This window comes from Photinus pyralis, unplaced genomic scaffold (genome assembly GCF_008802855.1).
Source record: "Photinus pyralis isolate 1611_PpyrPB1 unplaced genomic scaffold, Ppyr1.3 Ppyr1.4_LG10, whole genome shotgun sequence".
NCBI classification, from domain to species: domain Eukaryota; kingdom Metazoa; phylum Arthropoda; class Insecta; order Coleoptera; family Lampyridae; genus Photinus; species Photinus pyralis.
The window spans coordinates 7,381,796-7,409,234 of NW_022170250.1; the positions used below are offsets into that span (position 1 = coordinate 7,381,796).

General features: G+C 42.6%; 1 protein-coding gene across 2 annotated transcripts; it reads right to left on the reverse strand.

Moving 5' to 3' along the window:
- Window positions 1–4,290: 4,290 nt before the first annotated feature.
- LOC116161906 (fatty acid synthase-like) lies at window positions 4,291–26,692 on the reverse strand. 2 transcript variants are annotated; one of them, XM_031475401.1, is made up of 28 exons: window positions 26,535–26,692; window positions 26,315–26,488; window positions 26,057–26,261; window positions 25,809–26,012; window positions 25,629–25,758; window positions 25,431–25,581; window positions 22,062–22,204; window positions 21,663–22,015; window positions 21,426–21,617; window positions 21,084–21,381; window positions 20,937–21,033; window positions 20,408–20,890; window positions 20,173–20,363; window positions 18,234–18,391; window positions 16,678–16,920; window positions 16,229–16,625; window positions 15,572–16,180; window positions 15,394–15,524; window positions 15,190–15,346; window positions 14,885–15,050; window positions 14,380–14,839; window positions 6,006–6,413; window positions 5,808–5,961; window positions 5,576–5,765; window positions 5,377–5,527; window positions 5,025–5,334; window positions 4,721–4,978; window positions 4,291–4,669 (listed from the first exon to the last, which is right to left on the reverse strand). In XM_031475401.1, exons 1-28 carry the CDS (start codon window positions 26,605–26,607, stop codon window positions 4,325–4,327), a joined length of 6,831 nt encoding a protein of 2,276 aa, XP_031331261.1. In that variant the 5' UTR covers window positions 26,608–26,692; the 3' UTR covers window positions 4,291–4,324. The 2 variants fall into 2 exon arrangements, with proteins under 2 accessions (XP_031331261.1, XP_031331262.1); XM_031475402.1 differs by lacking the exons at window positions 4,291–4,669; window positions 4,721–4,978; window positions 5,025–5,334; window positions 5,377–5,527; window positions 5,576–5,765 and having other exon boundaries at window positions 5,812–5,957.
- Window positions 26,693–27,439: the final 747 nt, after the last annotated feature.

Sequence of the window (27,439 nt, forward strand, 5' to 3'; positions counted from 1 at the left end):
TATTCTATTTATTGTCGAACATAATTTTATGCCACACAATCGATTACTGTTACATTCTTAAATAACCTCCCCACTACCTCAGAAAACTGATTTTTAAAAATCCTTGCCACATTGCGCAATTGTTTCGCAGGGATTCGCATCTTCTGTTTTTGTAACTTTGCCCAATAATCCATTTTTTCACCCGTCAACTTTAAACTTTAAATCAGTCACTCCTTACGCCATCTGTGTATTTCTTTTGTAAGTTCGTGTAAGTTGCAATCGATTTCATTTCGTAGTTTCCTATTCTTCCAATAGAGGTCATGCATAGTAGCATTTTTTTTAAAATAATAATTTCCCTTACTATTCCATTTTTCGTTGCGCAGAACAATCCCGTTTACCTTCAGAAGAGGAAAAGTAGTTATACGATTTACTTGTAAAAGACATAGCGCACCATTTTTTTACTTGAAGGATTTAATTTTCTTTGTGATTTGCTTACTACCCTTTTGGTTCTTCCTGTTTTTTTCTTTGTTTTTGTACCTGTACATCACTATCTACTTTGGCATCTTTTAATAAATACCTACGTCGGATTTGGATCCGCCATTTTGATTTCGAGACCACCTCACCGCCGCGCCATCCTGCAGCCGGTCATCATCAAATTTATGTTATTACCCATAAATAAAGAACATACTGTACTGAGTAGCATTTTTTTCTTATTACGAATACGAGATTTCCCGGAAAGTGGAAAATTTCGCATGATTATGGCGTTGTGGGCGGGTGCGCCGTCCTGTTGAAACCAACAATTTCCAACTTTTGTTTTTTTTTGTGCACGGCACATAAAAAAACGCTACTAAATAGAGCAGGACTCCCACTTCCACCAGCACCTCTCCGACTCCTACAGCAATTTCGTCGCCATCGGCTGTTATTACCAGCGCGATCGCAGAGCAATCGATCTTAATCACGTTGACTCTACTCCAATCATTGAAGAGCACCACAACCGGCCTCCTAAACCTCATCGAGGACCCGCCCGAAGACCACGTTTCCTTCTGAAGACGACCTGGAGAAGTACTTCGCCAAAACCGCCGCTTCATCGAGTGCCCAGCGCGCCCTGACTGAACAGCAACCCCAGAAGGCGGCCGCCAGCTGACGGACGCAGCACACCTACCTCCCCATGACTTACCCCTAAGTGAGACAGTGGTGGGTTACGGAGCACTACGACAGCCGACTATCAAATCCAGGCTGATCAGAAGAACGAATTCGGCTTGCTCTTCCTCCAGCGGTATACCCAGCTACGTCAACATCAACGAAACATACCACTTCCCTCGGACCTAGGGTGTCTGCGTTCTCCCAGAATGCGATCGAGATGCTGCAGTCTTTGGAGGTTATCGAAGAAATCACCAGACCACCAGACGCTAGCCCTTACAGGAAGTTTCCCTGTCTTCCTGCTATTACTGTCCATCGCGACTGTCCACCAAGACAAGGAACCGCCTAGGCGGCCGGGGTGCCGCCTTTTCCACGGCTATCATCCACTAGATACACGAGCCATCACAAATCGGGCTGCCAAATATGGCTGTAGAGCTCGGGGGCCTACATCGCCTCGCCCTCTTAGACACTGAGGCTTCTCACAAATTTGTCGATCGTCTGTTCTCCAACCACATCCACGAAGGTACCAAGCCCACGACAGCACACCTATCCACCGCCGCCGGCAAGACCCTCGACATTCTTGGCAGCATCCTACTATCCATGGGAGTTAGGCAACAAGGAACCTTCCTGGTTGTCAACGATCTCGCAACACCCACCTTCCTGTTTCAGAACTGGCTGCTTCGCAACGAGGCGATCCTAGACACTTCAGGAGCTACGGAGAGCTGCTAACAGTTTTAAGTAATGCCGTTCGCAGCCACGGCCGTCACCCGAAGCAAGGCCTTCTTGGGTTACGACCTGACCAGACCGGAAGAGTGGCGAACGTGGATCCACGTGCGAAGATCGCGGCAGGTGCATCGAAACCAACACCGCTACAGTGCAGCCGTTACGTTACTATTTAAGTAAAAATCTGATGGGAGAGCGGAATGCTTACTGAAATTTTCGAAGAGAATCTGTGCCGGTCGGGTGCTACTACTTTTTTGCCGGCAGAAGTAAGTTAATACGTGGCTGGTGTATGCAGAAAGAGCACTTCGTTACGGGAGAGATGGCTGCTATAATTTTCAAACGTGCATTTTGGAAATCATCACGTAAAAAATTATTAATCAAAGTTGTGGATCCAATTTATTTATATGAAGTGCAACAAATTTACGAAGGAAGCGGTTGCGGGTAAAAAGGTTGAAGACAATTAACTCAAGCTTTGTTTGCTCTTAAAACCCTAAGTTGCGGGGGCACATTTTTGACATTGCGGATACATCGGTGAGTAACTCAAAGCTCATCTAATTAAATGAAAGTAAGTCTGCAGCACGGTTTACTCATGAATCAAAATTGAGTCAATTATCTTTCGAAATTAATTTTCAACAGGCAACCCAATGCAACTGGTAATACGGGAGGTCCATTCGTATTGCCTCAGACGTTCCACTATTCAATTTTCCAAATTGCTGCTGCCGTCCAAAGGAGAAATCCAACTGACAATATGGGTAGGGTGATAGTTGTTTTCCGGGTGAAGAGGGTGCTATGTGCTAGGGTAGTACTTTACAAAAATGTACTGGGTGACCCAATAAGATTGTTCCTCGGCCATATCTGGGGAACTGTTCGTCGTATGACTTAGGGGTAAAAAATATTATTGGGTAAATCGGTTATGAAGGATCGCTGGAAAATATTTTCAAGTTCTAAAAATGACCACCAGCGGGAGTAACTGCCATCTTAAAATTTAAAATTGCATTTTCTTTAAATTTCGCATAATAAACATTTTTTTTTACATTTTTAAAAAGAACCAGTCTATCATTTTTGTAAAAATAAAAACTCAGTTATTTCAAAAACAAAGATGGCGTAGGGCGTTCAATTGTTTTTGCAATAACCTGTTTAACTTCTTAACCGTTTGACCGATTGTAACAAATTTGGTATCGTTGAAAAGAGCATTCCTTGGGCAATAAGAAATCAGCCATAATATGTTAATTTAGTTGAATCCTTCTCCGTCAGGGGGCTAGCTTTGACACCATGATCCAAAATCCTATAAAAATCAAAAAAATCAAACGAAATGATATGACTTTTTCTTTATGAAAAGTAGCCAAATAACACCCAAAGACGCGAGTGAAAACCGTTTTTCAAAATCTCGTTCCTAACCTCAAATATTGGGAAAATGAGATTAATTAATTAATTAACAAAATGCTTAAATTGTATCTTAAACTTACTTTTTACGTAACGTATTTCCGGTATTTGTCGATGGCGCGAATATTAAATGCTTCTTGGTTAAAAATCGGCATTTTAGAAAAGATTACAAATTCAAAAAAACTGCACTTTCTGAATGTAAACACAGCAGAATAATTTACAAATTACGGCTGTTATTATTTTATAATGCATCGTGTTTCATTTGTTTAATTTTCCAAGGCCTACCTAAAAGTGTAGGGTGCTTTCCTTTCGCGCCATCGACAAATACCGGAAATACGTAAAAGGTAAATTTAAGATATTAATTATTTATTAAACTCCATTCTCCCAACATTTGAGGTTAGGAACGAGATTTTGAAAAACGGTTTTCACTCGCCTCTTTGGATGTTATTTGGCTACTTTTTCATAAAGAAAAAGTCATATCATACCATTTGATTTTTTTTATTTTGTTTAGGATTTTGGGTCATGGTTTCAAAACTAGCCCCCTGGTGGAGAAGGATTCAACTAAATCAACTATATTTTTGTTGCCCAAGGAATGCTCTTTTCAACGATACCAAATTTGTTACAATCGGTCAAACGGTTAAGAAGTTAAACAGGTTATTGCAAAAACAATTGAACGCCCTACGCCATCTTTGTTTTTGAAATACTGAGTTTTTGTTTTTACGAAAATGATAGATAAAATGGTTCTCTTAAAAAATATGAAAAAAGAATGTTTAGTTTATTATGCGAAATTTAAGGAAAATGCAATTTGAAAATTTATGATGGGAGTTACGCCCTCTGTTGGTCATTTTTATAACTTGAAAATATTGCCATAAATCCGGCCATATGTTAAAGGCGGTCTTCTCGCGATGTTCGGGATCCAAATCAACTTGCCAGTAACCGCTTTTTCTATCTAAGGTATTTAAAGCCAGTAAGCGTATCTAGCCTATCATTTATGAAAGGCAATGGATAAGACTCCCCTGCAATCGGTAAGGTTGAAATGTAATCAAATGACTTGAAATACCTCCATTTATTACATTGTAAATGATTACCACTACTTACTTTATCTATTACTAATTATCTTATTAATTTCATTTGCCATACATGTATTCTTCAGGATGGTAAAGTGATTTCCACTGAAAGTATGGACCGAAACCGAACCCTCGCACAATTCTTCCACGTCGTAATCTTCGCTACTCCCTGGAAAGATGGACTCGGTCGGCTTACACAGCGTTATCGACGACTTTATCTTCTCAAATTTCGGTTCGAATTCAATGCCGCTCTTAACCCGTCCATAGAACGATTTCACAATTTCTCCTCGACGTTTTTTCACCAATTCTGTTTCGTCGGAAAGGCGTAGTAGCACATCGATTCGGTCCTCCAAGGCTTGACAGCGTAGCAGCGTCTCCTAAAAAGTTTCCGGTGAGAGCTGGAAATCGGCGGTTCAGTGATCGACTACCTCCACCCTTAATAGGCGGTCTAAGGGCACAAACGACTTTGCGAGCGCTGCAAGAATATAAGTCTGCAGGAATGTCTCATCCTGTACGTTGGGAATCAAGGCAGCTATTCGCCTTTTGAAAACGGAGTGAGATCCATCTATCAGAATCAGCTGTCCTCTGTAGCCTTTAGTTTCGAGCTGAGAGACTAGGTGCAAGGCGACTATGCAGCCGAAGGAGTAGGCAATTACAGTAAACGGTTCTTTGGCGGAAGGTAAGTGCTGCAATCGAACAGTAGTGCTTTAGATGTGGGTGTTCACGACCTACCAGGAGAGCTTGCTGAGAGAGCTCCTCAATCATAGTGGCGGATTCATCGTATCGTAAACAGTAGGCGTGGCAGTTTAGGTTTGCAGATAACATCTCCATAATTGTGCACACACCGTTTAAGCCAGGAAGAAGAAAGACAGACGGTGCGTTGTTGGCTTCGCTCACCAAACTCTTTTGCTTAACGATAAATGAAGATTCCTCCATGTTTTCATCTACGTTCGGAAGTAGCATGTACATTTCGCTAATTACTCTCGCCATAACGCTCGAATTTTTAAAATCTACAGCTTTTCCACTTTCCATTGCTTGTAATCTGCAAATTATGTTAACATTTATGGACCAATCGATCCGTTACCTTGCAAATGTCAGGTCACGCACTTCTTGATCGCTAAAGTCAGCGTTGAATTCGCGCACTAAAGTTTGTTTGAGTTCAACAGCAATAATTGAGTCCAATCCCATGTGGGAAAATGACTTGTGCATCCCAGCACTCTTCAAATCCTTGATGCCTGTAGAGCAAATGTCACGTGATGACCATGAGCAACCTTTGTACAAACCCATGATCCTCATAATGGAGTCAACAATTTTCTGGGAACCCCTGCAGTCTCTCGTTTTTTCGGCTACTACTATGCTGGAAACTACAGGCTCGTCTTGGCTCAGGAACGTGTCCAAAACGCCTAGGCACGACGAGACCTTTTGCGGTAGAGTACCTCGAATAGAACCTTCCCTCTCCGCGACCAACCCCACCTAGCGCCAATCTCAATCAAAATCTTTTTCCACCTCACGTACCTCTCCAATCGCCCCCCACTGAATCGCTAAACCCGGGTACCCGTCCCTTTTTCTTCGCTCACATATTCTTTCCATAACTGAATTTGCCATAGCGTAGTTGGCCTGTCCGGCGTTTCCCCTTCCACAGATCACCGATGAGAACACAACAAACTGCCTAGAATTAAAAGATGTGTAGGTGCCGAGATACGAACGGATTACCGTAATTTAGGGCACATCTCTCTTGACATCTCATCTAAAAACTTGGTGACAACCGCCTTTGGACGAAACGCTTCTTCGAACATTTCCACGGTTTGGTTTTCCAAAATGGCGTCCTTCAGGATAACCGCCAAATTAAAAATAGACTCGACCGGTCCCAGCTGGTTTCCTCTTCTGAGCAGCTCTACACACCCTTCTCTGGTGGCGACGTTTTCCGTCGAAACCAAGGTGGTCACACCGCATCTTTCCCAATTTTTAATTTTGGCCGCCTGGTAACCGTTCCTGACACCGGCCCTGGACACCAAAACCAACTTCTTCACGCCTCTCAGCACCAACCATTCCGCCAACTCCAAACCAAACCCGCCTAGTCCACCAACGATTATCGAGCAGTTTTCGAAGTTTCCGTAGAATCTAAAAGGGTGTGGCAGTTTAGGTATTTTACAAACGTTACTACCGTAAAGGCTTTGAGCACTTTAAAGACCTTTTAGGCACCTCAAAATATTCGGAAAATTTAGAAAGTGGTTTTAAAAATATTAGAGGCTTTTACGACCTGACCCTGTAAGGGGTCCGTTAACTTGGCCCCCCCACTGAGAGATTTCATAGTCGTATTATTTTGAAATGAATGCGCTCGTTATGCGCTCATATGCGCCACCGATAATAACTCTTGCGCCATTATCGTTTTTTAGAAAAATCGAAAAAACATTTGGGGGGGGCAAGTGAACGTAGCCCCCCCCCTCCCCAGTACGTATTTTGTTCCTTGTAACTAGGTCACCTGATACATTTGGTTATGCGCTCAATTGCGCCACTTGAATTAAAGCTAGCGCCATTACGGTTAAGCCGTGACAAATTTTCAAAAAGTGGGGGGGCCAACTTAACGTTTTTAAAAGTTACTTTTTTTTAACATCTTTTCATACGAAATTGTACTCTCAGGTATGCGCTCAAATGCGCCGTAAAAAGATATCTTTGCGCCATTATTGTTTTTTGGTTATCCTTAAATATATTTGAGGGGGGGGGGCAAGTGAACGGAATCCCCCATAACGCATTTTGCTACCGGTATTTGTGCCACTTGATACATCTGGTTATGAGCTCAATTGCGCCACTTGAATTAAAGCTAGCGCCATTAGGGTTCAGCCATAAAAAATTTTTAAAAAGTGGATGGTCTAACTTAGCGTTTTCAAAAGTTATTTCCGGAAGTGCGTCCATTTTGAAAATATTTTACATCGATTCGGCCTTCGGAGTAACTCCTAAATACAAATTTCTAAAAACCTACCTATTTTACTTTCTCAGAATCGTTTAACTAAAGCTCCCAAAAAAACACCCTGTATAGTGTTTCTGAAACACTATAATGGCGCCAAGTTTTTTGTTTACGGCGCATTTTAGCGCATGATGAAAGGTACGATGTAGTAGAAAAAACATGTTAAAAAACGTAACTTTTGAAAACGTTAAGTTAGCCCCCCCCTTTTTAAAAATTTTTTATGGCTTAACCGTAATGGCGCTAGCTTTAATTCAAGTGGCGCAATTGAGCGCATAACCAGATGTATCGAGTGGCAGAAATACCGGTAGCAAAATGCGTTATGGGGGGTTCCGTTCACTGGGCCCCTCCCAAATATATTTAAGGATAACCAAAAAACAATAATGGCGCAAAGATATCTTTTTACGGCGCATTTCAGCGCATACCTGAGAGTACAATTTCGTATGAAAAGATGTTAAAAAAAGTAACTTTTAAAAACGTTAAGTTGGCCCCCCACTTTTTGAAAATTTGTCACGGCTTAACCGTAATGGCGCTAGCTTTAATTCAAGTGGCGCAATTGAGCGCATAACCAAATGTATCAGGTGACCTAGTTACAAGGGACAAAATACGTACTGGGGGGGGGGGCTACGTTCACTTGGCCCCCCCCAAATGTTTTTTCGGATTTCTAAAAAACGATAATGGCGCAAGAGTTATTATCGGTGGCGCATATGGGCGCATACCGAGCGCATTCATTTCAAAATAATGCGACTATCAAATCTCTCAGTGGGGGGGCCAAGTTAACGGACCCCCCTGTAAGGCTGATCCGACACCCACGCTAAAGGGTTACTGACCTTTATAAATGCGGAATCAGGTCCCTAACCTGCACACAAATTCAACGGAAGCAGGTCAGTTTAAGAGAAACAGATCTGATCACCTAAATAAAGTCTGTTCATAAAAAAGATTGTTTTAGTGAGAAATAGGTCTGTTTCTGTTCAACTGACCTGTTTCCGTTAAAATTGTGTTCAGATTAGTGTCTGGTTCAGTGGTCAATAACGTTTAAACAGTCCTTGAACATGGCGCATGCAGTGAATTTGTCAGGTATCGCTGGTTCAAATCCCAACGCCAACAGAAAATATTCTCCAGCAATCACAGTGGAGAACTGCCGAAATCTCGCATCCCGGGCCAATTGCCAAAATTTGACCCGGGCCAGGACTTGATTACAGTCTCATCAAAATGTGCGTTTTAAAAGACGTTTAACGATTACTAATTGGTTTTGCTCTGAAACCTGCTGGTCGACTGCCGCACATTTATAGTATAAATACCTGCTGCCTTGCATTGGGTACAGACTCCGACGTAAGGTTTCATTCAAGGGTTTGGTGGTGGGCCACCTCGCCTTCATAATACTGGCGCTAAGAAGACCACGGCCACGGGAACGTTTGGTGAGGGAGCTTTAGATCGGAGAGGTGCAGTCCAGGGTCTGGTTCTGAGCAACCAAATTTGCGAGTGCGCCACGGACCTATGGGCTAGTCGCTGCGGCGGAGCTCAGAATGATCATTCTGTTGGTCACAGCTAAAGGTACACTGATAACTGAGTCCCAGTCCAAATTCGTCATAGCTGCACTGCATGCAGTCGTTGCTGCTCTCTAGACTGAAGGCGTTTCGTTAGAATCCGCAAAGGGCAATAGTGACCAAATGCGGGCATCAGTAGATCTTGGACTGGCTGAAGGGGATAGTCCCACTTATTAGGTCTTAGTATGGCGGGTCCCTGAATTGTCAGAAACACGTCCCTAGGGTAATCAGATTTAATGCCGTTCTAAACATGCCCTCGGATGACAGAGGAAAAATCCCGGTTTCAGGATGAGCCTCTGGAGGACGTTCTGATTTGTAGAGGGAGTGTCGTTTGAACTAATACAAGGTGTTTAACGCACCAGAGTTATTTCATATTAAACCTCAAGAGACCATTGTTTCCGACAATCATTATCTCCCCAAAACACTGCTGTCCAGGTATGAATTTCGGACTTGATTACAGTCTCGTCAAATTGTGCGTTTTAAAAATCGTTCCTTCCGATTGATTCCAAGAAGTATTTTTTCGCTAGCGTTAATGCACTTTGATTGAGGGAAATGTTTTCAGGCGCGGGGTAGAAGATCACTATTTGGTTTTTTTGCGAAACATGCAGATCTCGGAACGACACGGTGGGATGACCTTAAATGCTTTGGCCTCAGGCTATGCAGCCGAACGCTCTACCACTGAGATTAGTGATCTGGTTCAATGGTCAATGACGTTAAAGCAGTCCTTTCGAATCCCAACGACAACAAAAAGTATTCTCCAACAATCACAGATACAGAGGAGCAAGGTGGAGGGTCCAAGATGGTGGGCCAACTGCCAAAATATGATCTTGCACCCCGGGCCAACTGTCAAAATTTGACCCGGGCCAACAGCCCAAGTATTGTCTCGTGGTCCAAAAACTTCCCCACTACTACTTGCATTTGATTCTCGGTGTAAACAAAATCTAAGATCGAAGATGTCAAAGGGGAGCTATCGGCTGAGCTTTCAAAACGGGTTGACAACGGAGCGACCTTCTCGAAAAACGGAACAGCTCCAACGCATGACCTGATGGGATGGAGGGGCACAACGTCTGAGATTAGCGCACAGAAAGCTACGGCCAGGAGACGTCGGCTAGATCACGTAGATCGTTCGCGATGGGTGACATTTTAGGTCGGAGGGGAGCACTCCGGGGTCTGGCTCAGAGCAACCAAATTCGCGGGTCTCTAATAACCTATGGGCCAGTCGCTGCGTCGTCGTTGACGCTATTCAGAACCTCTCACTAGGCTGGAATCCGTAAAAAGCAACAGTGACCAAATGTGAGGACCAGTGGACCTTGGACTGGTTGGAGAGGATCGTCCCGCTTATCAGGTCTTAGCATGCCACATCTCTGAGGTGCCCAGCTTCATGACCGTGCCTTCGAATCACACGGCCACCATCTTGGTGAGCCTCCAGAGGCAAAAGCCTGGTTTAGAGACGAGCTTCCCACATAGCATTCGATATCTTATGCATATACATTTTAAATCCATAATGTAGACATACAGGGTGATTCCTATAGTACCTGCCACCGTTTGGGAGCGTGTAGGTGGTGCGTAGGGGAGTATTTTGATATAGGACACTTGGGGTCGGATATCTAAAATAAGGGTGCCAGAGCCAAATTTACCTTCTGGAATTTCGCGCCTGTAGGTAGGCAACCCAACCGGCCGGCGGTGCACACGGGGCGATCTCAGGCGGCGATGTGTGGCTGACACTTGATCAGAATTTTGTTTAAACCCACGAAATCCCGTCTGCAACGACGCGTATTAAGTGAATAAACACTATGGCACGTTTTACTAACACGGAATACGCGGACATGCACTTCATGTACGGATTGGCAAATGGTAACGCACGAGCTGCACGACGAGGGTACGCTGAGCGGTATCCAAACCGTCAGTTACCCTGCAGACAGGTCTTTCAAGAAGTTCACTTCCGACTGTGCGAGACAGGGCAATTGCAGGTAAGCTGACGGAGGCTTAACTTTACACATAGATTCGTGATGCACATCGATACTTGGGTCATTTAAGCACCCATTTCGAAAAGTTTGTTTGTTTACACCGACGGTCCGACCTCCTCCTATTTCGCGTCGTTGCAGACGGGATTTCGTGGGTTTAAACAAAATTCTGATCAAGTGTCAGCCACACATCGCCGCCTGAGATCGCTCCGTGTGCACCGCCGGCCGGTTGGGTTGACTACCTACAGGCGCGAAATTCCAGAAGGTAAATTTGGCTCTGGCACCTTATTTTAGATTTCCGACCCCAAGTGTCCTATATCAAAATACTCCCCTACGCACCACCTACACGCTCCCAAACGGTGGCAGGTACTATAGGAATCACCCTGTATGTATTTGTATGGATATTCTATAAATATACATTTTGGATGTCCTATGTATATACATGGGATTATATGTTTTGTATATACGTTTTGGATTTGATACATGCGTTTTCTGTATTACCGACGTTACAAACGTTAGCGTCTCATTTTCTATGAAAGCACATTTTCCATTGTATACTAGTAAACTTAATAAACAAAAAGCTTCACTCAGTGAAAAGAATTTATTTATGTAGGTATAGATGCTAGTAAATTTCCCGAATGTTAGAGGAATCTCTATAGAACATGCATTCTGAATGTATACAATATACATAGAATATCCTCTTGAACATCTTTGCATATTACAGGAATATTCATGGTATATCCAGTCAGTATACCAATATATACAGCATGTCTGAAGCATATACATAAGACATCCAAAACGTATATACTATGTGAAGTCTGCCAAACTTATATCCCATGCACATTCTACGGATATACATTCTATGGATATACAATATCCCATGTAGAATGTACATGGTATATGCAATGTATATAGGTCTGCTATGTGGGTTTTGATTTGTAAAGTCAGTGTCGTTTAATCTAATACAAGGTGTTGAATGCAGTAGACTTATTTCGTAATAAATCTAAAGAAACCATTGTCTTCGACAATCATTATCTCACCCAAACACTGCTGTCCAGGTAAGAATGTCGGACTTGATTACAGTCTCATCAAAATGTGCGCTTTGAAAAACTGTTAATGAATCGGCCATTACGCATTTTCCGATTGAATCTAAGAAACATTTTTTCGCTAGCGTTAATGCACCTTGATTGAGGTTAACGGTTTCAGGGGCAAAGTCCAAGGTCACTACTTTGTTGTGTTCTGAAACATGCAAATCTCGGGACTACAAACATTAAGATCGATCACGCTTCCATTCTGAAACCTCACGCTAATCACCGTCTCGGCCCTCAGTTGTTAGGTTGAATACCTGAACCCCAAAACCTACGTCGTCTCACTGTAACCCCGAGCATTCGAGTTTTTAACCTTAAACTTTTCGTACTTTGGAAAGTGACGCCCTCTTAGAACCTCAAGATTTTGACGAAACCACCTGAACCGTAAACCAGAAAGGAAAAAGGTTGTAAACCTGAAACCCGAAGCCTACGGAAAAACCATTAGAATCCGTGTCTTTAAAACCGAAACTATTCGCAGTTTCGAATCGTTTTTAATGCCAAGATATCAAAATTTCGACGCGTGAAACCAACTTAAAGCTTCGGAATTGGAATCACTTGAACTGTAAACCGGAAAAGGATATTGATCTAACGTATGTGCCTAATACTATCCAAAAATGGGTAACTATTTTTATACGAAACTAGGAATTAGGTGTTTGAAGGCTAGGTGTGATTGTCAACAAGTTTTATTTATAATGAGAATTAATTCATCATTATTTAAGAAAAAGAATGATAAGGAATTTAAAGAGGCAGTTTGTAGAACAAACATTTTTGTTTTTGTGAAAAAATTAAATAGGAGGGGGTACTGTAATGGGAGCCGATTCAAGAACTGAAATTTTTTCTTTGTGTGGGGGTGGTTTCAAGGTTAACGCATTGCAGGAGGATGACAGAGCGCATATCATTGTTGCAGACTGGTTCAATGGTCAATGGCGTTAAAACAGTCCTTGAACTTGGCGCATGCAGTGCATATGTCAGGTATCGTTGGTTCGAATCCCAACGCTAACAACAAATATTTTCCAACAATACTCAGCTTCATGACCGTGCCTTTGAATGACACGGCCACCCTCTTGATGAGCCTCCAGAAGCAAAATTCTGGTTTCGAGACGAGCTTCTAGGACCTTCTGATTTGTAAAGTGAGTGTCGTTTAAACTAATACAAGGTGTTTAATGCAGTAGACTTATTTCATGATAAATCTCAAGAACGACAGCCTTTATCTCCCCGAAACACTGCTATCCAGGTAAGAATGTCGGACTTGATTACAGTCTCATCAAAATGTGCGCTTTGAAGAACAGTTAATGAATCGGCCATTACGCACTTTCCGATTGAATCTAAGAAAGATTTTTTCGCTAGCGTTAATGCACCTTGATTGAGGTTTCAGGGGCAAGGTCCAAGGTTACTACTTGGTTGTGTTCTGAAACATGCAAATCTCGGGACTACAAACATTAAAATCGATCACGCTTCCATTCTGAAACCTCACGCTGATCCACCTGAACCCCAAAACCTACGTCGTATCACTGTAACCCCGAGCATTCGAGTCTTTAAACCTAAACTTTTCACAATTTGGAAAGTGGTCCCCTCTTAGATTCTCAAGATTTTGACGAAACCACCTGAACCGTAAACCAGAAAGGAAAAAGGTTGTAAACCTGAAACCCGAAGCCTACGGAAAAACCATTAGAATCCGTGCCTTTAAAATCGAAACTATTCGCAGTTTCGAATCGTTTTTAATGCCCAAGATATCAAAATGTCGACGCGTGAAACCAACTTAAAGCTTCGGAGTTGGAATCACTTGAACTGTAAACCGGAAAAGGATATTGATCTAACGTATGTGCCGAATAATATCCAAAAATGAGTAACTGTTTTTATACGAAACTAGGAATTAAGTGTTCGAAGGTTAGGTGTGATTGTCAACAAGTAGTCAAGTTTTCTTTCATAATGAGAAATAATTCATCATTATCTAAAAAAAAAGAGATAATGAATAAAGAGGCTGTTAGTAGAACATTTTTATTTTTGTTAAAAAAATAAGTCGGAGGGGGTACCGTAACGGGAGCCGATTCAGGAACTGAGATTTTTGTTTGTGTTGGGGAGGTTTCAAGGTTAACGCATTGCAGGAGGATGACAGAGCACATATTATTGTTGCGGGGGGGGGGGGGGTTAGTGTCTTATTCCCTATGTACGAGAACAGTAATAAAATTAAGCAAAGAATCAAAACAGGTTAGAAAATACAAAACAGCGAAATAGCAATTCAAAATAGTTGGAGGAATCCGAGAAGTCAGGAGAATTCAAAGAATAAGAGGCATCCTGTTAATGGAGATATCCAAATTTGAAGACCTCCAGAAGTCCGTAATGGTGGAGAAGATCTGCAGTAGGAGTAGCGCCTCAAGAAGAATGTAATTCCGATGGCATGACTGCAGAACCAGAATGAAAAAAATTTGAAGACGTTTAAACATTTCGATTTTATATACTTTTCAAGGGTTTTAGCGGCCCTAGATGCAATTTTAATCAGTTTGCTCTGAGAAGTAATGTGCTTACCTCGGTACTCCATAGAACAACGGCGATTTTCCGTCGTCCGAAATTTTCAACAGAATTTTTCCCATATGCTTACCGCCGGCCATGAAACGAAAGGCTTCCTCAACTTGTTCCTTTTTGAATACGACGCGCGGTAAGGGTTTCACCGCCCCTTTCTCGATGCCTCTCCTCAGAAGATCAAAGACGAACTTTTGGCGCGATGGAATTTCACCGAAGAACATGTCCAGCATTACCGAGTGAAAACTGCAGCCGTTACGGATCGTTTCACACTTCATCCGCGAGTTGTTCTGCATGTAGAACTTTCCAATCTCTAGAAACTTCCCCCCGCGCGCGAGGCAGCGGAGCGAGGCCTGGAGCTTGTCCTCCGATAGGGAGTTGAGGACCAAGTCTACGCCGCGTCCCCTCGTCTCCTTCAGAATCATTTGCTCGAATGTGGTGCTGCGCGAGCTTCCGATGTGGCGATCTTAAAAGTGCAGTTTTAGGTCTATCCTCGAGGAGTGGATTTCACCTGGTATCTGTGGGAAGCGTTGCCGAAGGTAGTTGCGTTTCTCCTCGGTTCCGACGGTTACGAAAATGTCGCACTCGTAATGGACGGCGACGTTTATGGCCGCTTGCCCTACGCCTCCAGTTCCGGAGTGTATCAAAATACTTTGACCTTTTTTAATGCGGGCTTCCTGCAATACAATTTAACTTTGCTATGTGTTTTTTTGGTTCTCCAACCGTGAAAAATACTACAATATTTGGGGAATTGGAACAGATATAAAAAAATGCTCCACTGAATCCACAAAAAAATATATCAGAAAAGGTACTCACATGTTCTAAGCACAGTAACACGGTTGCATATGCAACAGTGACAGTAGCCGCGTCTTCTACGGACCAATCGTCTGGTACAGTTACCATCATGGAGGGATTAGCCAATACCAAAGTCGACAACGCTCCATCTCGAACCATTCCAAACACACGTTCGCCACTACAACACCTCATCAAGCTCGCAGCCCACCAAGAGTTAACACTAACCTAGAGAGCCTTCCTGAAAATTCCACGCCTTGCACTATTTGATGCTCCAAACGATCCGCAGTGTAGACGTCAGCACTGATTCGCCCCGATGCCGTCAACACGTCGCGGAAATTGAGCGCGGAGTAATCGACCTACGCACAAACGTTACAAAACCGTCGCGCAACAACGTCCGACTTACGTTAACCAAACTTTCACCCGGTGGAAGCGCATCATTCCTCTTCAAGGGTCCTTCGGACCATACCAAACTAGAAAGATCGCCCACAGTCAACGCATGGCTAAAGATGTGTTCGCGCGGAACCGGCTGTGATCTTGCCAACGGTAGATGGCGGTAAGTGCCCCACCTCCCACCCTTGTAGACGTTCACAGTTAAGCCCATTTTCAATTGGGTGGCGTACAACGGGGTGTTCACGTCAAATTTGGGCGACTCGTCTGCAATATACATGCAGCGCACTTTTTCCGTATAAGGTTCCATTTTTAGACAATTGAATAGCCCCAGTACTCCGGTGGTCGAGTCGTTTTGAGCGACTAGCATGACGTTCTTGTTGTATTTGACGAGCGCTTGCAGAGCTGGCAACCAGGTGAAATTGGCAACATTGTCTAAGTCGACGATTGTGAGACTCCCGGTTGGCTTCCGCTTTTGCAATAAGACCAAGGTTTCGGCTTCCGTCTCATAGACGCTTATCATCTCAACGTCTGGTACACCGTCGGGATCCTGGTGGAAACCTACATCTTCCCTTGATAATACAAAGCCGCCGTCCTTTAAAACCATCAACGCCTCCTCAAGAAGCTAAAAAGGATCGCGTTACAGTACCCCTGTAGTTTACTGAAATGGTACCTGAGGGCTTCGAAGTGCATTTGCCACTATCACCAGCAAGTGATCGCCGGGCCCCTCCGCGAGTTTCTGGTCTCTTACGTCGATTGCATCAAATGCGAGGTCTCGACTGGAGAGTACAACCAAATTGGGTTGAATGAGCGGTTCCTCTCCGAGTGCCTGTTGAAGTATCGGAGTAATCGGTTCCGAAGACCGAGAGTCGTCCACCACTTCCACGCAATTAAATGTGAGTTGTCTCGAGTTTTCAATGACAATTTGAGTATTCACCCTCACTGCATCGACCAAATTTAGACGCCCCTCGAAAGGTACAAATTTGTACGCTTCCAAAACCGGCTCGTCCAATATTTTTCGTTTTGAAATGGCGCTTGTCCCGAGTCCTTTTATTTCGACGCCCCCAGCTCTGAATTAAAAAGAAGAGCGCTAGGTGGAAATTCCACGTGAGCATCTCTCACCTAACGGTATCGGAATGGGCGCATAAGCGCACTGGTAGCTTGCCATCGTATAGACACCTCCGGTGCAGATCCTGATCGATGATCACCCGCTCGATGTAGGTCGGAACATACAGGCTTCTCGTGTCCTTGTGGAGTATCTTCATCTGAAGCATGTTATCCATGAACGTGGTCCAGTTATCGGCCCATTCGATCGAACCATCAGTTACGTCCAAGGCACATGAATCTACACCGCGGAATAAACCGCTGAAACGTAAACATTTGGTAAATCCGTAAAGCTACTACGAACTCTTTGACTTTCTAGGCTCACTCCACAGCTTTCCAGATCTATCTGATCTGTATCAATGATCTGTCAAGTTCTGGAAAGAGCATATAGGTTTCTCGAAAGCTAAACAACAGAATTTTCAAAAAGTTAAGTGCTTTTGAGGACATTCTGGATATTTCTACGTTTTACGTTTTTACATTCATTCGCTCACTCATTCCCTCATTCACTCATTCTTCATTCACTCGTTCGCTCATTCACTCATTAGCTCGTTCGCTCATTCTCCCATTAGCTCGTTCGCTCATTCACTCATTAGCTCGTTCGCTCATTCCCTCATTAGCTCGTTTGCTCATTCACTTATTCGCTCGTTCACTCATTCACTCATTCACTTATTCACTCATTCACTCATTCACTCATTCACTCATTCACTCATTCACTTGTGGCGATCCATGGGTGGATTTGGAACAGTTGAGTTTACATAGTGATGATCAGAAAATGTCAATCAATTATTAAACAAATGCTATTAGTGGTAATTAATTATATTATAAAATTAGTGTGAATATTATCCAGGTAATAACCGCTGGAATAGTGACCACACTACACACTCATTCACTCATTGACTCATTCACTCATTGACTCATTGGCTCATTGGCTCATTGACTCATTGACTCATTCACTCATTGACTCATTCACTCATTGACTCATTGACTCATTCACTCATTCACTCATTCACTCATTCACTCATTCACTTATTCACTCATTCACTCATTCACTCATTCACTCATTCACTCATTCACTCATTCACTCATTCACTCATTCACTCATTCTCTCATTCTCTCATTCACTCATTCGCTTATTCACTCATTTGCTCATTCACTCATCACTCATTCGCTTATTCACTCATTCACTCATTCGCTCATTTGCTCATTCGCTCATTCACTCATTCACTAATTCAGTCATTCACTCATTCACTCAATCACTCATTCCCTCATTCACTCATTCACTCATCCAGAGTGCCCCGCATAATTCTTATTTAGAAGTGCCCCTGCAGAAGGTCTTAAGTCGGTCTATACTACTCCCGTATTTACTTTACGAATTAGAAAAACTGCAGGAAAACTTAATTCGGAGTAGCCGGCAGAATTCTGGTCTAAAAGATTCCCATCTCTGCCACAGATGAAAAATTTTTACCTCAGACCAGGTTCGAACACCCGACCTCCGGCTATGTAGCCCAACGCCACACAGTCGGTGTTCGGAAACCCTCGTTTGATTTAAGATACAAAGATGATACGTAACTTACCTGTAGTTGTAACCTCGCAGTTTGAGTTCCTTGTAAATATCAGTTTTGTCCAATCGTAGCTCGTTTCTTCCGGTGATTGGAGCGCACAACATGGGAGAATCACTTTTGCTTACCGTGCGCATCCTGCCGGTCACAACTACAACGCCCGATTCCGCTACCTGTGAGTACAAAACTGTTAAAATCATCAGGGTAAAAGGGGGGGGGGGGGTCACGGTCGCAATCCTGGTCCGAAGAAGGCAAGTTGGTATGAAGCGAGAGAGAGAGAGAGAGAGAGAGAGAGAGAGAGAGAGAGAGAGAGAGAGAGAGAGAGAGGAGAGAGAGAGAGAGAGAGAGAGAGAGAGAGAGAGAGAGAGAGAGAAGAGAGAGAGAGAGAGAGAGAGAGAGAGAGAGAGAGAGAAGAGAGAGAGAGAGAGAGAGAGAGAGAGAGAGAGAGAGAGAGAGAGAGAGAGAGAGAGAGAGAGAGAGAGAGAGAGAGAGAGAGAGAGAGAGAGAGAGAGAGAGAGAGAGAGAGAGAGAGAGAGAGAGAGAGAGAGAGAGAGAGAGAGAGAGAGAGAGAGAGAGAGAGAGAGAGAGAGAGAGAGAGAGAGAGAGAGAGAGAGAGAGAGAGAGAGAGAGAGAGAGAGAGAGAGAGAGAGAGAGAGAGAGAGAGAGAAGAGAGAGAGAGAGAGAGAGAGAGAGAGAGAGAGAGAGGAGAGAGAGAGAGAGAGAGAGAGAGAGAGAGAGAGAGAGAGAGAGAGAGAGACGTTCTCTCACAAAAGGCATACCCCTCATCAAGGAAATAAAAACAGAAAAGAATTTTTGGAAGGTGATAAACAAAGGAAAAGAGAAAAGTTACTACAAGAAAATACTAAAGAAAGAGAAGGCGACAGAGAGAAGCGAGATAGGTAATGGGGCTTGGATTTTTGCCACTGATAAGGTTAAGGATAGGATGAGACGTCTAGTAAATAAGGTAGGCATGGAAAGGATAAGGTTTACCCGAAGAAGGGAAGGAAAGGGGTGATGATGTGTATCTTCAAAGGAGGGAACAAGGATTGTGTGGGAAACGAATTACTGTAATGACTACCGCGTGTAGAATCTATTCAATGACACTGAACGAAAAAATGGAAAGGGAAATGGGGTGGGGGAAACACAAACGGGCATCAGAAAAGGGAGGGGAACGATTGACTGGTGGAAAAGGAATTAGAAAAAAGGGCGGAAAGGTGTGTGCGTTTTTCATGGACTTAAAGGCGGCGTTTGGAAAGTGAAAGGGAAAACGGATGGAAGATGATGGACAGAATCAAGGAACCATATGAAGAGGCAAGATTGAGGGTAAGAATAAAAGGGAAGGAGTTTGTGTGTTTTGGAGTATTAGGATGGGGCCAAGGTGGGGGGGATAGTAGTGAGAAGAAGAAAGATATGGTCCCTGACATACGTGGACGACGCAGTGGTCAAGGCAACGGGTAGAAGAAATGAAGGAAATGATGTGAAGAGTGTGAAGAATTTGAAGAATGTGACGAATGTGAAGGATGTGAAGAATGTGAACAATGTGAAGAATGTGAAGAATGTGAAGAATGTGAAGAATGTGAAGAATGTGAAGAATGTCAAGAATGTCAAAAATGTCAAAAATGACAAAAATGTCAAGAATGCCAAGAATGTCAAGAATGTGAAGAATGGGAAGAACGCGAAGAACGCGAAGAACGCTAAGCACGGGAGGAACGTAAAGAATGTGAACCATGTGAATTCGACATGCCCGAAAAACGTGAAGAACAAGAAGGAAGAACTTCAGGGACGTTAAGAACATAAAAACGTAAACAAAGGTGGGATTCTTGAACCAAAGCATTATTTTTTCTTAACCTGTCTATTGTTCTCATCATGTTAAATCAAAAGCCTTTAGGAATGGCTTCGAGTAATAAATATTGCAAATAACGCTGAGAGGCCACCTTTGGAGTTTTGTAATTACCTCAAATGCTCCAGTTGTCTTGTGGACCGACACAAATAATTTCACTTCGTCTTCTTCCGAGAAATATGTCGCCTTTTTAAATTGGACGTCTTCAAAGACTATACGCAAATCTAACGTTCCTTCCTTCTGCACTTCCACGTAGATATCCCAAACCATCTTCAGGTATGCAGTCGCCGGTATCAAGCAGCGACCTAAATGCCACGGTTTTTAAGAAGAAATAAAATAAGGCACATACCATCAATGAGGTGTCCAGTTATAAACTGCCAATTTTTATTTTTAGCTTTCACAACAACCGGGCATCCGTTGGCGTGCGCGTTTTCCTTGACGCTAGAGAGTGCCACAAACCAATCGTCTTCATGGTTCCACTTAATCAATGGCGAAATGGATGGAGTACGTGCGCTGATTGGCCAAGAAATCGGGGGATATAATTCGGAGAGTGTCGCGTTATACCCACGCTCGTAGAGTTTTCCCAAAGTGACGAGGAAATGTTGATCTGGTTCCATTCTTAACTGCATCTCTGTCGAAACGTTTCCAAAATGAGATAAGTCTTCTTCGGCGTGCAAAAAGAAAAGATTCAGCTTTGGGTGTAGATCTCGGCAGGGAGTAAACATGGAGGAAATTAAAACCTCTGGGGAAAATTTCCTGTTTGCTCCATTATGAGCCGAACTTTTTTTGGGAAAACGCACCGACGGCTTTAGACGGCTCTTCAAGTCTGAAACTGACACAAACGCGTACAATTTCCCAGTAATTTTCATTGGACTCACCTAACTTCTGTTGGTGTTTGAGGAGGGTGACGGAATTGTCGCCCATCTTTTCAATATTCAAGTCTTGGTGACCATTAGCTGATGGTATGGCGGGTATCTGAAGAACTTTTCGATAAAGCAATCTGTGGTGTAAGGTAGCAAATTTACATTTTCTTTCAAATACGTCTGGCCGTTGTTGTCGAACGTTCTAAGGCTTTCGGCTAAGTGAAAACCAAGAGCGACGGCTTCTTCCAAGCTCAAGGAATGAGTCATGTAACCTGCGGCTATCTCTCCGGTGGAATACCCTACGACGTGGGCCACGTCCAACTTCAGGCACTTCAAAAGTTCTGCCAAAATCAACTGACTCAGTACCGTTCCAAGTACGAAGTCGGCTTGGGAATTTTGCCATCCTTTGTTCAAAAAGTCGGTTAGTTCGGGTATAGAAGAATTCAACTCAGTTTGAATCCTATGAGGAGTATAAAGGAATATGGACGAAACTTGTCAGCCTACCGTTTTAGTGTCAAGGCGCCGATTGGAAATTTCAGAAGTGACTGACTGTGTTTGACCAATGTTGAGTTAGGGCCACCAAATAGTAAGCAGAGGGGAGCTCTTTGCATACCGTTGTAGCTCCTTGATCGTTCCATAATCGCTGACTTTGTCACTATAACAAACCCTCGATGCAGGTGGCCATCCATTGGCTTACTGGAAGATTAGTTCTTAATGGAGACGTTACCCACTGAGCATTACCTAAAAATTTCGTGCAACAACCGTACAAACTCCGCATCCAGTTCCCTTCGCTCCAAATCGGCAATGAACGCGTCGACGGCCTCCCCGGTACGCCCACTAAAGCACACCAACCGCGACAAATCATCCTCGGGAATTCCCCCATTGACCTTGACCTTAGTATGCCGCTCCAAGAGAAGGTGAGCATTGGCACCTCCAAATCCAAAGTTGTTAACGGCCACCAGACCCGTCCGTTTCTCGGGCCACGGCATCACGTCGGTCACGACGGCCATTCGACCCGCCACGAACGCTTCGTAGTTGGTTTTCGAAAAGTTAATATTCGGCAGAAGAATGTCTCCCTCCATACTCAGAAGTACCTACCCCAAATACGTCAACGTTAGCTCGAACCATTGCTCGTCTCACCTTTGCAACCGCACAAAATCCCGACGCTCCCTCGGCGTGCCCATGGTTGGACTTGGCCGAACCCACATAGAGAGGCTTTTGGCGGGAGGTGCAGAACATGGAGTCGGTGACCGAAATTTCTACGCGGTCTCCTATTTTGGTACCTAGAAAGATAAACAGTTGAGCGTAGTAAAATACTAGTGCATTGCATATAGTCCAGCGGTTCTCAAATCAGACAATGTTGGGGCTTCCCCTCTCCATTACGCTGAATAACTAATGGCCAACTAGCGAAATTACAATTAAACTAGACTTGATTTGGGCAGCTTTGGTCACATTCATTTTCCAGGAACTTTGTCGTCAGGTTCTGAAGTACCCAAAATAGGAATAGGAAGGGAGGTACCGCGAATTGCCGACATTTTAGATACTGTTCCTGGATCAAGAGTATTCGGAATCTTAGATTTAAAAAGTGGCTATGGATAAATTGAGTTAGCTTCAGAAGATAAGAAGAAGACTGGTTTTACCCTTGGACCAGGATTATGGCAACTCACCGCCATTCGGATTGTGAAATGCGCCAGTCACTTTTTACCGACCAATGGGACTAATCTCTTCAGACCCCGCGTGAGATATTTGGGACAAATTGCACCAGTGTCAGAGTATCTGCTGACCCGGAAAAGACAATAGCGATCCAATATTGGCCCGTACCAAGGAATAAACACCTACTAAGAAACGTCGACAAATCGACAAATACCGGAAATACGTCAAAAGTAAATTTAAGATACAATTTAAGCATTTTAATTAATTAATTAATTAATTAATCTCATTTTCCCAATATTTTAGGTTAGGAACGAGATTTTGAAAAACGGTTTTCACTGGCCTCTTTGGATGTTATTTGGCTACTTTTTCATAAAGAAAAAGTCATATAACTCCATTTCATTTTTTTGATTTTTTAGGATTTTGGGTCATAGTGTCAAAGCTAGCCCCCTGGAGGAAAAGGATTCAACTAAATTAACTATATTTTGGTTGATTCTCATTGCCCAAGGAATGCTCCTTTCAACCATACCAAATTTGTTACAATCGGTCAAACGGTTAAGAAGTTAAAGCAGGTTACTGCAAAAACAATTGAACGCCCCACGCCATCTTTGTTTTCGAAATAACTGAGTTTTTGTTTTTACGAAAATGATTCTCTTTAAAAATGTAAAAAATTTTTTTTTTAGTTTATTATGCGAAATTTAAAGAAAATGCAATTTTAAAATTTAAGATGACAGTTACGCCCTCTGGTGGTCATTCTTAGAACTTGAAAATATTTTCCAGCGATTCTTCATGACCAATTTACCCAATAATTTTTATTACCCCTAGGTCATACGACGAACGATTCCCGAGATATGGCCGAGGAACAGTCTTAGTGGGTCACCCGGTACATGTACTTAGGGTGAATCCTTTAGTAAGATCAATGCGCATCCTTTGGACCGAAAGTTTTAGATTATGCAAAATTTTCTAAGCAAAAAAGAAGATATTTAAACAATATCTAATAAATAGTTATGTTTACATTTTTGAAATCAGAAAAAAATTCTCTATCAAATGACACAAAAAGTAAAAATGACTTCCATAAGAAAAAATAAAGTTGATGATGATTAACCGGTAACGAAACGTCGCATTTGAAATTTAAATCTAGCATCTTGTAGAGGGAAAAAAGTGGCGCCATAATAATGTGTTATTTATTTTAAAAAATGTTTTTAATAACTTCAGTAAAAAAAACGATTTTGCGAAATATCAGTTTTTCCGGATAGTAGTAAAACTTTACCAAATTTAAACTCCCGAGATCCCCCTGGTGGTGGCCCTCGAATTTGTATCAGCCTGTATAGTCCTGTGATTAAGTGTATAGTTAAAAGCACTTCTGATCAGTGGACATACTGGACGCTTTTCTATCCACACCGACAACTCCACCACCTCAACAGTAGGATTCATTAACGATCCTGCGCAGTTGTTTCTTTTATTGATTAAGGTATTTAAATGAAATTTTGTATCTAGGCACCTCGAACAAAAGCAAAACAAATGCCGAATTGAAAAATTTGTTTTGCGCATGCGCAGTTGTTTTTTTTATTGGTTAAGGTATTTAAATGAAATGTTGTATCTAGGCACCTCGAACAAAAGCAAAACAAATGCCGAAATGAAAAATTCGTTTTGCGCATGCGCAGTTGTTTTTTTTATCGATTAAGGTATTTAAATGAAATTTTGTATCTAGGCACCTCGAAAAAAGTAAAACAAATTCCGAATCGAAAAATTTGTTTTGCGCATGCGCAGTAGGTTTTTTATTTGTTAAATATTGGAATGAAATTTTGTATCTAGGTACGTCGAATAAAACTAAAACAAATGCCTAATTGAAAATTTTGTTTTGCGCATGCGCAGTTTTTTTTTGGTTAAGGTATTTAAATGAAATATTGTATCTAGGAACCTCGAACAAAAGCAAAACAAATGCCGAATTGAAAAATTTGTTTTGCGCATGCGCAGTTGTTTTTTATTGGTTAAGGTATTTAAATGAAATTTTGTATCTAGGCACCTCGAAAAAAGTAAAACAAATTCCGAATCGAAAAATTTGTTTTGCGCATGCGCAGTAGGTTTTTTATTTGTTAAATATTGGAATGAAATTTTGTATCTAGGTACGTCGAATAAAACTAAAACAAATGCCTAATTGAAAATTTTGTTTTGCGCATGCGCAGTTTTTTTTTGGTTAAGGTATTTAAATGAAATATTGTATCTAGGAACCTCGAACAAAAGCAAAACAAATGCCGAATTGAAAAATTTGTTTTGCGCATGCGCAGCATGCGCAGATGTTTTTTATTGGTTAAGGTATTTAAATGAAATTTTGTATCTAGGCACCTCGAACAAAAGCAAAACAAATGCCGAAGTGAAAAATTCGTTTTGCGCATGCGCAGTTGTTTTTTTTTATCGATTAAGGTATTTAAATGAAATTTTGTATCTAGGCACCTCGAACAAAAGCAAAACAAATGCAGAAGTGAAAAATTTGTTTTGCGCATGCGCAGATGTTTTTTATTGGTTAAGGTATTTAAATGAAATTTTGTATCTAGGCACCTCGAACAAAAGCAAAACAAATGCCGAATTGAAAAATTTGTTTTGCGCATGCGCAGTAGGTTTTTTATTTGTTAAATATTGGAATGAAATTTTGTATCTAGGTACCTCGAATAAAACTAAAACAAATGCCTAATTGAAAATTTTGTTTTGCGCATGCGCAGTTGTTTTTTATTGGTTAAGGTATTTAAATGAAATTTTGTATCTACGCACCTCGAACAAAAGCAAAACAAATGCCGAATTGAAAAATTTGTTTTGCGGGGCGGCAAAGTCGACTTTGGGCGTAATCTGATGTCAACTTACCTGGACCATGCGTTTCCAAGAAATCGATACTGGAGGGTTCAACCCCGCATTCCCGATAGAATTCCATCAACAGCGCTTTCTGTCCTTTCTCGGCAGGAACCGAAATGCCTTGCTCCTTGTATCCGTCACAGTTAGTTTTCGCGTTAATAATCTGAAAACAACATTCAACGAACAGGTGGCGCCTTTAGTTTAGGAAACCTTGGCGTAAATGCGCCTCGCCGCCTTTACGTTTTGTACGAATAGGGCGCCAACTGCTTCGGATCGTACGTATCCATTGGCCGATTGATCGAAGGATTTGCAGCGACCATCGCCGCTTAGTACGCCCAATCTGCAAGTAGCACCGATTACATTACCGCCAATTAACATCTGCATACGAACCTGGAGAACTCTAACGTCTTCTTTGGTTTCAAGCAGAGATGTCCAGCTGCGACAATGGCGGCGTCACATTTTCCCAGTCGGATCGCGGAAAATGCGTGCTCGATAGCAGTTAGGGAGCTGTTACATGCGCTATCGATGGAAACGGATGGCCCATCAAGGTGCAAAATATGACTGATCCAGCTGCAATGCATTGATCGGGTGCAGCTAGAAGTTTGGGTTTTAAATTCCATCGTTGCGACTTAGCCTACCCGGTCCCTCCGAAATTGGGCGACGTCAAGTTTGGGTAGAACAACATCTCGTCCGCCTCCGACTCGCTCATGCCGATAAAAACGCCAGTCCGCGTTCCTTTCAGCTCTTCGGGGTGATATCCTGCGTCCAAAATGGCTTCAATTGTCCTTTCGAGTTGCATCCGAGCCATTGGATCCATGGAGTGCGCCTGCGCTCCGTGTACCCCTGCGTAAACCGATCGACTCAGATACCAACCAATCGCGCGCCGGTTGACTTACCGAAGAAACCCGAATCGAATTTTTCGATAAAGTTCATCTTTCCGGCCCGTTTGGGTATTTCGGGATGGTTCGTCACCCAACGTCTCTCATCGCAAGTCACCATGTCGACTTTGTTCGCGAGGTTATCCCTGTACTCGTAGACGTTCGCGGATTCGGCGAAGCACCCCGCCATACCTGTTGCAGGGTTAGCCCAACGTGAAGATTATGTAGATCACATTACCTGATATTACCAACTCATCATCTGAGTCTTGGGTCTTTTTGAAACCTTGTTGTTTATCCGTTTGGAATCCCATGCTACTTAACTATGTCGATAAAAGCCAAAGAGACCGAAGAATGATTGCAATTTGGTCTTTCAGTCTCGTGCACCCAACGTCGAGGTAAAACTACTCCCGGTTAGATACTAAGTACAGTACCGGGCCATTACTTCCCAAATATAACAATGAGTTTCCATTTGCATAAAAATTAGATTCCACGATTGAATTCACAATTATTGATGACGAGTGTCCGGCATTCAACCCATGCGTCAAAAGAATCTCTAGCATCTTAGGAGCACATGACATCCTGCCGATAAAAAAGGTTTAATGAAAACGAGGTGCCGAAAAGCTTCTTTTCGGGATAAAAGTGTCTGAACGTTCAATTTTGACGTAAAAGGTGAGTACTTTATTAAAGCAGACCATGGCCTAACATTGAAACAAACGGCGTTATAGAATTATATTGACCTCATGAACCCGTTTACTATTGAGGTGCATACGTGAACATGCAAATTCTTCCCCAATAGACACGTGCCTAGGTCGTAGTCCAATATTTGAACCAGAAGCCTCAAATTTACAAGCCTACAGCGCCGAAGGTTTGAACGTTTGGAAGTACTTGGTAGACTTGGAACCTAATATGATTTGTGACGATTTGTCGATCTGGATTTCGCTTGTTAACCCTTGCTCGGTGCTTTCATTTGAATGCGACCTTTTATTTAAATCTTTACGCCGCGCCATCTAGGTAACTTCTTTGTAATTCACTAGTCAGATTTTGTTTTATAATTCTTTATTCTCTTGTGATAGCTTTGAAACGTTCTTCTCCACTTAAAAACAAGACACTCAAGGCGGGTATCCATTGTTCAGACTGTCAAGA